This window comes from Platalea leucorodia, assembly GCF_965183815.1.
Source record: "Platalea leucorodia genome assembly, chromosome: Z".
Classification (NCBI taxonomy): Eukaryota; Metazoa; Chordata; class Aves; order Pelecaniformes; family Threskiornithidae; genus Platalea; species Platalea leucorodia.
The window spans coordinates 12,076,380-12,088,405 of NC_138858.1; the positions used below are offsets into that span (position 1 = coordinate 12,076,380).

General features: G+C 63.7%; 3 protein-coding genes across 3 annotated transcripts; 1 reads left to right on the forward strand and 2 right to left on the reverse strand.

Annotated features, from left to right (window-relative positions):
- Nucleotides 1–1,590: 1,590 nt before the first annotated feature.
- On the reverse strand, nt 1,591–3,859 carry LOC309602073 (C-type lectin domain family 12 member B-like; the record flags this gene model as incomplete). The annotated part of the gene is made up of 6 exons (XM_082335378.1): nt 1,591–1,735; nt 1,977–2,074; nt 2,308–2,456; nt 2,587–2,901; nt 3,512–3,601; nt 3,730–3,859. 6 exons carry the CDS (start codon nt 3,857–3,859, stop codon nt 1,591–1,593), a joined length of 927 nt encoding a protein of 308 aa, XP_082191504.1.
- Nucleotides 3,860–4,893: 1,034 nt separating this feature from the next.
- LOC309602444 (killer cell lectin-like receptor subfamily G member 1) lies at nt 4,894–7,910 on the reverse strand (the record flags this gene model as incomplete). Its single annotated transcript, XM_082336013.1, has 6 exons — nt 7,851–7,910; nt 7,348–7,458; nt 6,747–6,827; nt 5,944–6,092; nt 5,585–5,688; nt 4,894–5,089 (listed from the first exon to the last, which is right to left on the reverse strand). The coding sequence occupies exons 1-6, from the start codon at nt 7,897–7,899 to the stop codon at nt 4,894–4,896; spliced, it is 690 nt and encodes a 229-aa protein (XP_082192139.1). The 5' UTR covers nt 7,900–7,910.
- Nucleotides 7,911–8,611: 701 nt separating this feature from the next.
- On the forward strand, nt 8,612–11,749 carry LOC309602074 (uncharacterized protein; the record flags this gene model as incomplete). The annotated part of the gene is made up of 6 exons (XM_082335379.1): nt 8,612–8,741; nt 8,983–9,339; nt 9,457–9,531; nt 9,648–9,725; nt 11,176–11,319; nt 11,412–11,749. The coding sequence occupies 6 exons, from the start codon at nt 8,612–8,614 to the stop codon at nt 11,747–11,749; spliced, it is 1,122 nt and encodes a 373-aa protein (XP_082191505.1).
- Nucleotides 11,750–12,026: the final 277 nt, after the last annotated feature.

Consider the following 12,026-nt stretch of genomic DNA (forward strand, 5'->3'; position numbering starts at 1 on the left):
CCCTGTTCTCGATGCGGCTGGGGTGGACAGGGGAGTCCAGGGACAGCGCTGACCCTCTCTGTCTCACTCAATGTTTCTGCAGAAAAAGGTGGGGACCACTTTGCTAAGATGGATGTGGGCAGGTCCTGGGAAAGGAGGTGTGGAAGGAGGCTGGTGGAACCAGCCCATGGCATGGTGAGGCTGGGAGGCCGGGACAGGATTGCAGGAGGTTTCCTGCAATCTCAGCTGTTGTGCGAAGCAAGGACTTGCTTGATACTGGCTTGGGCTGGGGAGCCCAGACATGGTCTCCCTGGTGCCCACAGAGGAGCAGGCTCCCTGCCCCTGGAGCCCTGAGCTCCAGCCACCACGGTCCGCAGTGTCATTGGGCTTTGCCACCACAAGGACACGCTGCCGAGTCCTGTCCAGCCTCTGGTTTGTGGGTCCCCCAGGCCTGTTCAGCACGGCTGCTTGCTTGCCCGTCTTGACACGTGGGGTTTCTCCTTCCTTCCCAGCTGCAGGTTGGGTTGCACCCAACCCAATACCAGCAGGTTCCCATCAGCCCATTTCTCCAGGCCCGTCTGAACACCAATCCTGCCCTCCAGTATACCCACTACTACACAGTTTGGTACTGCCCCCCAGACGGCTGAGGCCATCCCGATCCCATCATCCAGGGCACCAGTGAAAGCTTCAAGGAGCACTGGCCCCAAGATCAACCCCACCGGGATATCACCAGCTGGATGGGGCACTGCTGACACCTCCTGCAGCCCTCTTGCTATCCAGGTTTCCACCCACCTTCTTCTCCCCTTCTCCTGGCCACATCTCCTCACTCTGCCAGCAAGGAGACCATGGAAAATCATGTCCCAGACCTCGAAGGGTCACGATAAATGGCCCCCTTTGCTCTCCCCTCATCCCCAGCCCAGTGGTCCCACAGCAGCAGGCAGGCATGCAGGTTGGGCAGGCATCACTTGCCCGTGGTAAATCCTGCCTGGCTTCCCCCATCCACTACCATGTCCTCCCTGGGCCTGGACCACCACAGGACCAGGAGGACATGCTCCATCTTCTTCCCAGGATCAAAGTTCTTCTCTGACAGGGAGAGCAAAGCTCAGCCCTGGGACATGCTGCAGCGAAGGGCAGGTGATGGAGGGAGGAGAAAGGGCAGGACAGGAGCCAGGAACAGCCAGAGACAGAGGTGACAGGCAGCCAGTAAAACCAAAGGACTCCCCGCAGGGTACAGCTTGGGGACACCACCAGCAGCATCATACCCAGCTTCACAAAGTGCAAAAGGAACCTCACAAACCAGCCTCGGCGGAAGGCAGCAGAGGTGAGCAGCGCTCGCTATCGGCATCCTCTCCCTGGGTCACGGGAGACAGGGCTGGAGGGCAGGGGCTGGGGATGTAAGCATGGGCATGAGCGTGGGACACAGAAACATAGCCATAAGTCATGTTTTAAAATGCAGACACCTTGTTTCCCAACCTGTATCCCCAGAGCTTTGCAATGTGGTTGAGACAATGGTGTGCAGGGATGTGGCTGTGCAGGAGGGAAAGGGTGTTTTTGCTGTGCACCCCCACCTCCTGTCCCTCAGTCCTGCAATGGAGTGGGGGGTCTCAGAGTTCACCCCTTGGCCGGGAGAGTAAAGAGGGTCTCAGATGGGCGGCTTAGATCTGGGGGCTTCTCGCAGATCCATGGAAAACGGGCAAAGCAGTTGGAGGTGCTTATATTGTCATAGGATGTTCTTGCACAGAGGCGAACAAGTCTCCTGGAAGGGAAGGAGCAGATGAGATTTGCCAACACCATGCTCCCAGCCCGCTGCCAGCCCTGCAGTGCCCCCACACAGCTGCAGCCCCAGGGCCCCTTAGCCTGGACAGGGAGGCCAGAGCACTGTCCATGCCCAAGCATCAGTCCCATGATCAGGACAGACGCCCAGGCAGTGCCCAGCACCTCTGCTCATGACTGGTGAAGGTAGGAGAGGTGAAGCTGGCCAAGATGGAACAACTTACTGTTTAAACAGATTGTCATATACCCCGTCAGATTTATCGTGATGATTTTGATGTGGCTCTCCAATCCAGTATATGGCTTTCCAATCCAGTACAAAATGCTGGGGGGAGAGAAGCTGTCGCCTGCCTACCCGGTGCCCAGCACCCACCTGGTGCCCAGGAGCCCCAAGGCCAGCCATGCTCCTCCTCGCAGCCCACTGGGATGGGAACCAGGGCTCGCGGTGCAGCCCCAGCACCTCCGCAGATGCTGCTGCCGCTGGAGCCACGGGGCTCTGCCCAGCCCCACCATCTACCCCCACCCGCCTGCAGTGCCGCAGCCTCCCCGGCTCTGTACCGGCACCGTCCATGATGGCCAGTCGCCTTGGACCAGCAGCTGAGCGGATTTACTTCTGCAGTCATCACGGCTGTCCCACCATGTCTTCCTCTCCAGTGAGACGAAGAGGCACTTGCCCCTGTAGAGTACCCAGCCTGACGGGCAGCAATCTGGGGGCAGGGGCACGGCTCAGGCGCTCACCCTTCCACGGATGCTCGGGGGGCCCAGCCTGGCCACGATCAGCCCCCACATCTCCCCAGCAGCATCAGTGCCTGTCCCCTGACCCCGCCACGGCCCTACCTGCATTCACGCAGGCGCGCAGGCTGCTCACAGTGCTCTCGCTGGTCCTGAGCTCCTCCTGCACCTGGTGCATCTCATTCTGCAGCCCCGCCAGCTCCTGCCTGGTGCGCTCCAGCTCGGCGTCCTGGATCCCCAGCTTCACCCGGCTGCTGTTGCCCTCCTGCCATGCTCGCTGCAGCTCCGCTCGGGCCCACGCCAGCTCCAGCCGCATCTCCTCCAGGCTCTGCTCCCGCACGCTCACCTCCTGCGAGAGGCGGCCCTGCTCGGCCGCGTGCTCCTGGGAAGCGTCCTGCAGGCTGCGGGTGACCTGCCAGTCTGGGGACAGGGCGGGTGGGCTGGGGCACGGGGATGGCACAGCCCGGGCAGGGGGACACGGGACTGCCCCTGCTCAGGGCATGGCGCTTGCTGGGGGAGCGGGCTAAGAGGATTCGACTGTGGGCAGAGACTGTCCTGGGGGTGGCAGTGGGAAGGGACAGGAAGCCTCAATGGTGGCAAGGGGAGGGGAGGCAATGGGAGGCAGTGGGAGATAATGGGGAGGGGATGGGAGGCAATGGTGGAGCAATGGGGAGCAATGGGAAGGCAATGAGAAGGCAATGGGAAGGCAGTGGGAGGTAATGGGGAGGGGATGGGAGGCAATGGTGGAGCAATGGGAAGGCAGTGGGAGGCAGTGGGAAGGCAGTGGGAGACAATGGGAAGGCAGTGGGAGACAATGGGAAGCAGTGGGAATGCAGTGGGAAGGGAGTGCAGGCAGACGGAGAGCAGCTCAGGGTGGCCAAGCAAGAAGCAGCTCTGCCCCCAGGCCACCATCCCCGGCACCCCCTGGCCCCAACCACCCCCCAGCAGCCCAGCCTTCGCCCAGCCCCAAACCCATTCCTGGTGCCCACTCCCCAGCTGCCCCCACCCTGTGGCCCTCGCTCTGACTCACAGCAAGCCCCCAGGGCCACAGTGGCCACCAGCAGCAGCAGGGTGGCTGCCAGCAGCCCTGCAGGGATGCGCCAACGCCGGGGCCAGCGCCCTGCAAGAGATGAGCGCCCTGCAAGAGATGAGCGCCCACGGGCATCACCCCATGGTTCCACTGCCACCACCCGGTGCCCACCCTGCTCCGGGGCATGCCCGTGGCGGTGGCCACGGCCAGGCTCTCACCTGGGCTGGGCGCCGCAAGCACCGGTCCCAGTGGCACGTTCTCATAGGGGCTGTCGTCCTCACTGGGGGCTGCAGGGCAGGCAGGGGCCGCGGCAAACTTTAGGTCGGCGTAGACCACGCTCTGGGCCATGCGGACAGGCACTTCCCCTGGCGGTAGCAGTCTGGCAACTGGGTCCTGTCCTGCTCCCCCGCAGTCAGGTAGGCAGGCTGTAGCCAAGACCACGTGGGCTGGAGCCACTTCTTCGTGTGTAGAAAAGCAGAAGTAGTTGCTTTATTTGCAAAAAGTGTTTTTATTTCTGAGGCCGCTTTTGCTTCATTGGGTGCGGGGGTGTACGAGCTCTATCCCAGGCAACACGCTCTGTATCTGCCTCCCCAAGCCGCAAGGAGGCCCGAGAGCCCATGTGTACTGGCCACAGCGGGGCCATGCTACCGCATGCATCACCTTCCCCACCCCTGCCCCTGCCTGGGAGACTGGATGCAGTGACTGTGGGGGCTTGGTCCTCCGCATGTGGCAGGAGGGACTCCCAGGGATGCCCATGCCGGAGACTCGTCCTGCTGGCACAACCCAGGTCGTCTATATCAAAATCATAACAACCCCCAGGACCAAACCCCTCCAAGCCAAGCCGCAGCAGGCTTTTTATGCTCTTGCACATCACTCAGCCTAAAAGCAAATGAGGGCATTTGCTGTGACCTCCTCAGACTGGGCAGGCACCACGAGAGAAGCTGCTGCCCAGCCCAAGCCCTCTGTGGGACCGGGGAGGCAAAGGGTCACCTCTCAGCTGCCTTTCCCAAGAAGTATAAACCCCAGGCAGCCACCATGATCGGAAAGCCCAGAGTTTTGGGGGACTCCACGCTGCCACCAGGCCATGAAAACAGTCAGGGCGATGCTGGCTCCCAGCCACTTCCTTCAGTGCCATGGTAGCTGCAGTTTCCCACCAGGCAGCGATGCGACTGAGTCGGTGAGCTGGAGGATGCATCTCCATCCCACCACCCTCGTCCCCAAAGCCAGCCACAGCATCCATGTGCCAGAGTTTATTGGCAAAGTACAGAGATCCAGGGGGGTAAGGAGGTCTGAGCGAGGACGCAGCGGCGCCCGGGGATGCCCATGTGCTGGGGTCCGGCAGGGAACAGGGTGGTGGCACAGGCTGGAGGTCCCCACAGTCATCAGGGCCCCACACAGGTGTAGGTGGTGTTTCCCCAGAGGAAGGTGGGGGGTGAGGACCGGAGCCAGTGCAGGGTGGCTGCGCTCTGCTCGCAGACCCAGCCGAGGGCTTCCCCGCACAGACCGCCTGACAGCCCCGAGCCTGACACCCTGCCGCAGGCCAGGAAGGAGCTGGTGGTGCGCTGGACTGGGAAGAGCCTGCAGGGAGAGAGTGGGCTGAGATGGGATGGGCAGGAAGGGCTGGGGTCATCCCACCAGCAACTCCTCCATCCAGGGACCAGAGGATGCAGAGAGATGCTGTGGGGGCAAAGCTCACCCTCCCCACGGAGCCTTGTCGCCTGCCACCCTCCTCCCAATTAGGATACACCCCCCTGCCCCCCGCCTGTTTGAGATGCAGCCCCCAGCCCCATCATGCACACAGCACTCCCAGGTCCCTCCTGGCAGGGCTCAGCACCAGCTGCACCAAGCAAAGCCTGGGAACCTGCTTTTGGGGGAATGCCCAGCCCCTCACCCAGGCAGGGTGTGGCACCAGGGTCAGGCCCCTGCGATCTTCCCTTCCCTAAAATGCCCCAGTGCAGCCCTGGGAAGATGAGAGGTGGCCAAAATGTGGACCACATCCCTGCATGCCAGCAGGCTGCCTGTCCCCCTGTCACCTCCCCGAGCCCTGGCTGGGGGACAAGCTGACAGCCTCACCCCTTCAGTGCGGTACCATCCAGCCACTTCCAGTCAGACCGGGAGCCATCCCACTTCAACCCCACGTGGAAGACCTCCATGTTGGCTGTGCGCACCAGGAAAGCCTAGCACAGGAGAGGACCCAGGTGAGCTCCCTGGGAGGACACCCAGCCCCAGCCACGCCATTAGTGATGGGGGCTGCGCAGTTTGGGCATAGCATCGCCAGCTCCCTGCCTGGAGGCTTGGCTGGGCTTTGGGCATGTGGGCCAGAGCCAGGGAGCTGAGATGATGGCTGGGTGACTGCTGAGGGACCTTGAAGTGGTCACCAAGGCAGCCCGATGCCTGTGGAGAGCTGGACAGGCCAGGCTGGATTCACTCACCAGGGTGGTGTTGGCTCGGATGGTGACCAGCTGTGCCCCTCTGGAGCAGCAGTCCTCTCTGCTCTGCTCCCAGCTCTTTTTGGTAGAGGAGAAGTAGTAGCACTGCCCTGCATCCCAGAGCCAGCCGGCTGGGCAGAACTGGCATCGCCCTGCACGTCAGAAATTCAGCCTGTGGGAGCAGCCGGGACAGGGCAGCCAGCAGGGACTGCCACCAGCCCCCAGCCCAGGGGACAGGATGGTGACAAGGGGTAGCCAGGGTGCCAACCAACCCACTGTACTCCTATGGCTGCCCCACAGAGAGGACCCTCTGCTTGCCCTTACTCTGGATCCAGCTCCCACATCCCAGCCCCATCTTCCCAGCGGGAGCCCCGGGGGAGATGGGTTGGTTACGTGAAGGTGCTGGCATCAGGCAAGTTGGTCGGGGATGGGAGCTCCAGGTTTGGGAGTGTGATACAAACATCATTTGCAAAGCACTGACAAAGCAGTCAAGATTTCAGCTTCACCAGAAAGCGCCCGATGCTGTCCGGCACAAGGGTGCTTGTGGCAGCCGTGAGCCTGGTGCTGGTGGCGTGCCCAGGTGATGCTGAGCTGCGCTGGCGTCATCTCTTCTGAAGGGGTCCCAGCAGCGCAGCCTGTTCAGCAGCACTGAGGCAGCTCTCCGTGCCGTGAGCCAGGGCACAGGCAGCAAGGGTGAAGGAAGACTTGGGGGGGGCATGTTCTGGAGTAGAGACAGATCCTGCCTCTTGAAAAGAGCAGCCAGCCCCTCTCCAAACCTCACCCAGGAGCCCACTGGGCTCTCTTACCTCGCAGTGTCTGTCGCCCATAGCTGGGGCTTTCCTCTGTGCTCCAGAGACCATGGGTGCAGCTTGCCTGTTGTCCTAAATCTACAGAAGAAGAGCACAGGAGTGTCCCCACCAACCCTGGCCTCCTGCTCCCAGCAGCACCCAGTGCACTCTCCCATGGGACAGCCCCACAGCCGCAGCTGAGGGCATCCTCCCCTTTAGGTAACCTGCCAGCCAAGACCGCCAAGGTCCTTGTGGCTTTTGCTGTGCTTGGGAGCCCATCACACAACAGGCTTTCGGGGAACGTGCTTCTGCCTTTCGGTTTCAGTGTCACCGCTCTCCATCCTGTCTTCATTTGGTTGCCATGTGATGGAGCAAGATGCCCCGGCGCCGTCCACAAGCCCACGCTGTCCCCCTGCCTTCCTCTCCCAGCCAGGCAGGTGAGGTCTTGCCTCACTAATTTTCCTGCTTGCCCCAGAACCCGCAATGTCCTTGGCCCCAAGCAGGAGGGCCCAGCACTGTGGGCGAGCTGCAGCTCTGTCTGTTGGTACACGGGCCCCATGGTGCCAATCCTGACCCCAAGACCCTGGCCGAAGAGGTCCAGGCGCACGTGGGTACTCACAGTGGACGCTCAAGCCGACGAGGATTATTTGTGCCAGCACCAGCAGCAGGGAGAGGAGAGTCAGGCTGAGGGCTGCCCAGCACCAGGGCAGCCGCACCGGCTGCTGAGGAGCTGAGAAGGAGAATTAGCCTCGGTCTTGGGGTGCGGTGGGAGCAGTGGGGACCACCCAGCCGGGAAAAGTTTGTGAGCCCTGTGCAGGGTCTCAGGAGGCAGCAGGGGAGCCCAGGAAAACTGAGGGAGAGGCTATTGGCAGCACCTTGACCCTCCTAGAAGTTGTATCCCTGCAAACAGTGCTTGGCACGGCGGGGAGAGCAGAGCAGAGGGTGCTGTGTGTGCTGTGGCACTGGGGTGCGGAGGAGCTGCTTGGGAGAGGATGCCCGAGAGGAGGGAGAAGGGTGAGCAGGGCTGGGGGAACGGCCCTGTAGAGGCCGAGGGGCTGCAGGAGGGCAGGGGAGCTGCCGGGAGAGCTGGGGTGCCAGGGGCAGGGGACAGCGTGCCGTTACCTGGTGCGGGAGGCAAGCGCAGATCGGCGTACGTGACCCCCTCTTCCATCCCTCCCTCGGTCTCTCGCTCCGCACCCCACGGGGGAAGCGGTAACCCCCTCCCAGCCCCCTTTGGCAGCTGGGTGTGACGCGAAATGGAAAGTGTCATTTCCTGGCAGGGTCCCCAGAGGCACCACCTGAGACACAGCCCTGGGGGCTCGCTGTGCTGCCATCGACCAGGGCGAGGGGGAGCCCCAGCCGGGCCAGCACCCAGGCATTCCCAGCATGAGGGAAACCCATACCCCTGGCTTCAGGGCAGCGAGCGGGGAGGATGGCTGCCAGCTCAGACGTGGGGCCAGGGCCGCGCTGGCCAGCCGTGTCGAGGCTGCTCCCCCTGCCCCGACCCCTCGGTGCTCAGTCCTAGGGACCTGGTCATCCTTGGGGAGCAGGACACAGGGCCCTGTCTGTGTCCCCAGGCTCTGCACTCTCAAAGCAGCCAGGCCATGGGGTATTTGCTCAGATGTGGTTTCTGCCGCCTTTTTTGCATGGAGCTGCAGCTGCATCTCAGCCTTGGACAGAGGGGAGGGCTGGGGTGCTCCTTCCCCTCCCTGAGCATTGAGGGCTGCTGTGATGGGCACCCCTGCCGTGCCCTCGGGGGTGGGGGGATGGCGTGGTCCTGCCTGTCCGGACAGGGCAGGCAGAGCAGGCAGGGCAGGCAGGGCAGGGCAGGGGCGGGGATGCCTGCGGGCAGACAACGACCCCCTCCCCGGGGCTGGCGGGTGATGGGGCGGGGTGGCGGGGCCAGGACTACGTTTCCCAGCGGCTCCTCCCGGGGCTGCACATGCTCGGTGCGGATCCCGGCGACTCCCGGCAGCTCCCGGCGCGGCGCCCGGTGCAGCGCAGGGGCACTCGGTGCGGTTCCCGGTGCCGCCGCCGCTGCGGCTCCCGGCGATCCCCGGCGCAGCTCCCGGCGCGGCTCCCGGCGCGGCTCCCGGTGCGGCTCCCGGTGCAGCTCCCGGTGCGGCTCCCGGTGCGGCTCCCGGCGCGGCAGGCTCCCGTTGCACCCTCGGGAGCGCACGGCCGAGCCCCGGGGCTGAGCCCTGCCCATCCCAGCCTCGCCACCGGCCGGGGGCCGAGCTTTTCTCCCCGGCAGCCACCCTCGCCCCCGGCAGCATGCCCCGCGGGCGAGCCTGGACGCAGGCGGAGGTCAGCAGCCTCCTGGAGCTGGTGGGGGGCTCAGGGGAGGCCGCCCTGCTCATGGCCTCCACGTCGCGACCCAACGAGGCACTGTGGCGGGAGATCTCCCAGGGGCTGGCGGCGGCCGGCTACGGACGCAGCGTGGCCCAGTGCCGTTCCAAGTGGAAGGCGCTCAAGCAGGCTTTCCACTCGGAACGGGAGACGCGCCGGAGGGCCGGCTGCCACTCGCCCTGCCTGCCACCGCACTACCGAGCCATGAAAAGCATCTGGAAGGCGGCCGGGCGGCCCGTCTTCGGCGAGCGGAGGATGCCAGGTGGGTGCTGGGGACGGGCGGGTGGGCTTGGCAGGGTGGCTGGACGTGGGATACTGGGGGAGCACTGGTGCTGCACAGCCACCCGGGGTCCCTTGACAATCTCTTTCTCTTCTTTAGACCTGGCGAAGCTGCCCCCCAGGAAGCGCAGGTCAGCCCTTGCCACCCGCTCTCCATCCTCTCCAGAGCCGCCAGGTACCCGTGGGCTCAGGCAGCCGGAGTGGGGCCGGTACCGGCTGTGGGGTGGCAGGGACCCCGCGTCTCCTGGTTACTGAAGCTCTTTTCTGCACCTCCTCACCCTTCTTCTGCAGAGCATGACGTTGGCAGGGACACCCCGGGCGTGCTGCTGTCCCCGCTACTGCAGCGTGCGAAGGACGAGCCAGAGAGCCGTAAGTACTGGTCTGCCCCGCTGCACCGGGCTGCACGGCCATGGCTCCAGCCCAAGCCCTGCCAGCATGATGGGAATGGGGGGCTTAGAGGGTTGGGGGGCCTGTCACGAGTCCCTCAGCAGGAATGCTCGCCGATGGGGGTGTTGGGACTTCTCTCTCCAGAGCCTTTGGCTCCAAACCAGCCCCAGAGCATGAGGGGATGGGGATGGCTGGGATGGGGTAGGAGGGGTCCCCAGCTCTGACCCAGCCTGAGGGCATGGCAAGGCTGCTGGCTGCCCTGGGGCGAGTTGTGAGGCTCAAGATCTCTAAGGGACAGTGGCCCCAATCCAGCCCAGGGTGCTCTCGCGGCTGTGCGGCACTGCAGGGCATGTGACTCCCCTTCCTTTGTCAGGTCCTGGCTCCCCCCGTCCCCAGTAACACCATAAAGCTTCGGATGAGTTAGGACTGGGTGTGAGGGCCAGAGGTGCCTGCAGCTCCCTTGCCCTGCAGCGCACCCAGGGGCGGATCCTGCGCCCCCCTCGCTATGCGCACGCCCAGGGGTTTGGCACCGAGGTGGTGCAGGTTACGTCCCTGGGTCTGATTGGCGTGGGTGCCCCGGCCAGCATCCGCACTGGGTAATTACCTTCTGTCTCCCTAAATTCCCCCTGCAGTTTCAAGTGGATGTGGGATTCTCCTTCACTTCCAGTCCTAATCTGTTGTGTAGCGTTGGCTGCGCGCTGCTACGCCGCTGCTGCCTTCCAGCCCAGAGGTGGCTGCATTGCAGTGGTGGGTGAGTGACTCCTGCTTTTGTATCTAGCTCGTGAAATGCTTTGGGGCCCTGCAGGGCGCTGTGGAGCTGTGGCTAGGGCATGTCGGGCTGCGGGGCTGGCCGGGGCAAGCCAGGCAGACTCCGGGCTGGTGGTGATCCCCCGACAGGTCCCATCAGATGGCGCATCTCTCCTCTCTACTCTCTCCCAGCAGCCGGTGGGGACCACATCGCTGGAGTGCCGCCCGCTTCCCCCGCCGTGCCACGTAAGGCTTTCCTTGCCCTGCTCGGCCCAGTAAACCCCCTCAGCCCCCTGAGCAGGGTCTGATATGGTTCTCATTGCAGACGCCGGACCTTGCTTCCCTCCCCTTCCCCTCCTGGGTGAGTACTGTGCCCAGGCGGCCGTGCTTGTGCATCCCGGGGCAGGAGGCAGCCGCGGCAAATGGGCTGTGTCTGCTCTCTTTCCAGGCTGTCATGCCGCCCTGAAGCAGGAAAGAGCTGAGCGAAAGGATGGTAAGGATCTGCAGCTTCGAGCAAGTTCCCCTGCTCAGGGGCAGCTCTGTCCTGTCCTGCCTGTGGGGAGGGAGGGCAGAGGCTCCCGCAGGCAGTGCCCGGCCGGGGCTCTGCAGCAGGGTCAGGCTGAGCACGGCGCTTTGGTGGCTCCGGCACCATGGTTGCTCCCTCCATGCCAAACCATTGTGGCAGGTTTTCCTGGTGAGACATCCCCAGGGATGGGAAGAGGAAACCGAGTGCTGCCCGTGGCCACCGCAGCCCCGGGCTTCCCCGGGACGGCTGCCATGAGCGAGCAGCCAGCAGCGGGTGAAGAGGCGTCGGACGCAAGCCTGCATGGTGGGTCCTCCCTGCAGCATCCCGACAGCCTCACAGCGGGCTCTCGGAGCCATACTGAGGGTTTGCTGCCACTGACCCCCTTCTCGCTGCAGGCTCCGGCGTGGCAGGCTTGCTCCAGAGTGTCCAGCAGCTGCTGGTGCAGATCTTGCAGACGTCGCGGCAGCAACAAGCGCTGCTGGAGAGCCTGGCCAGCGACACTGTCTCCCACCTCCACCTCCTCTCCCACAGCCTGGTGCAGGTGGGCGAAACCCTGCACCAGCTCCTGCTCCGGCCGCAGACCCACCCCGGCCCCCTCAGCCACTATGTCCCCCATGTGCCCCTTTTCGAGGGCAGCCCCGGGGTGCCCTGTTCCCTCGGCTCTCCCCACACCTCCCTGGATGACAAAGAGGAGCCTCGGGTGTCCCCTGCCGCAGGCTGCACCCCCCCATGAGTGCCACCATCCCTGGCCCCAGGGGTGACGGCACAAATCTTTATAGCAAAGGCCCCAGATATTTTGGAAGTTTATAGAAGAGAGACATTTTAATAAAGTTAAAAATAGCTTTTGTACCAGTGACAACAATCGACCAATTCTTTCCCCCTCTCTGGGGGATGTTCCCCTTCTCACTTTCGAGATGAGCAGAAGGGGAACTGGCTATTTACAGCCACTGAGAAACTCCCAGGCCACACATGTATTTTCTTTGCCCCTGCCCACTCCCTGATGGCTTCCA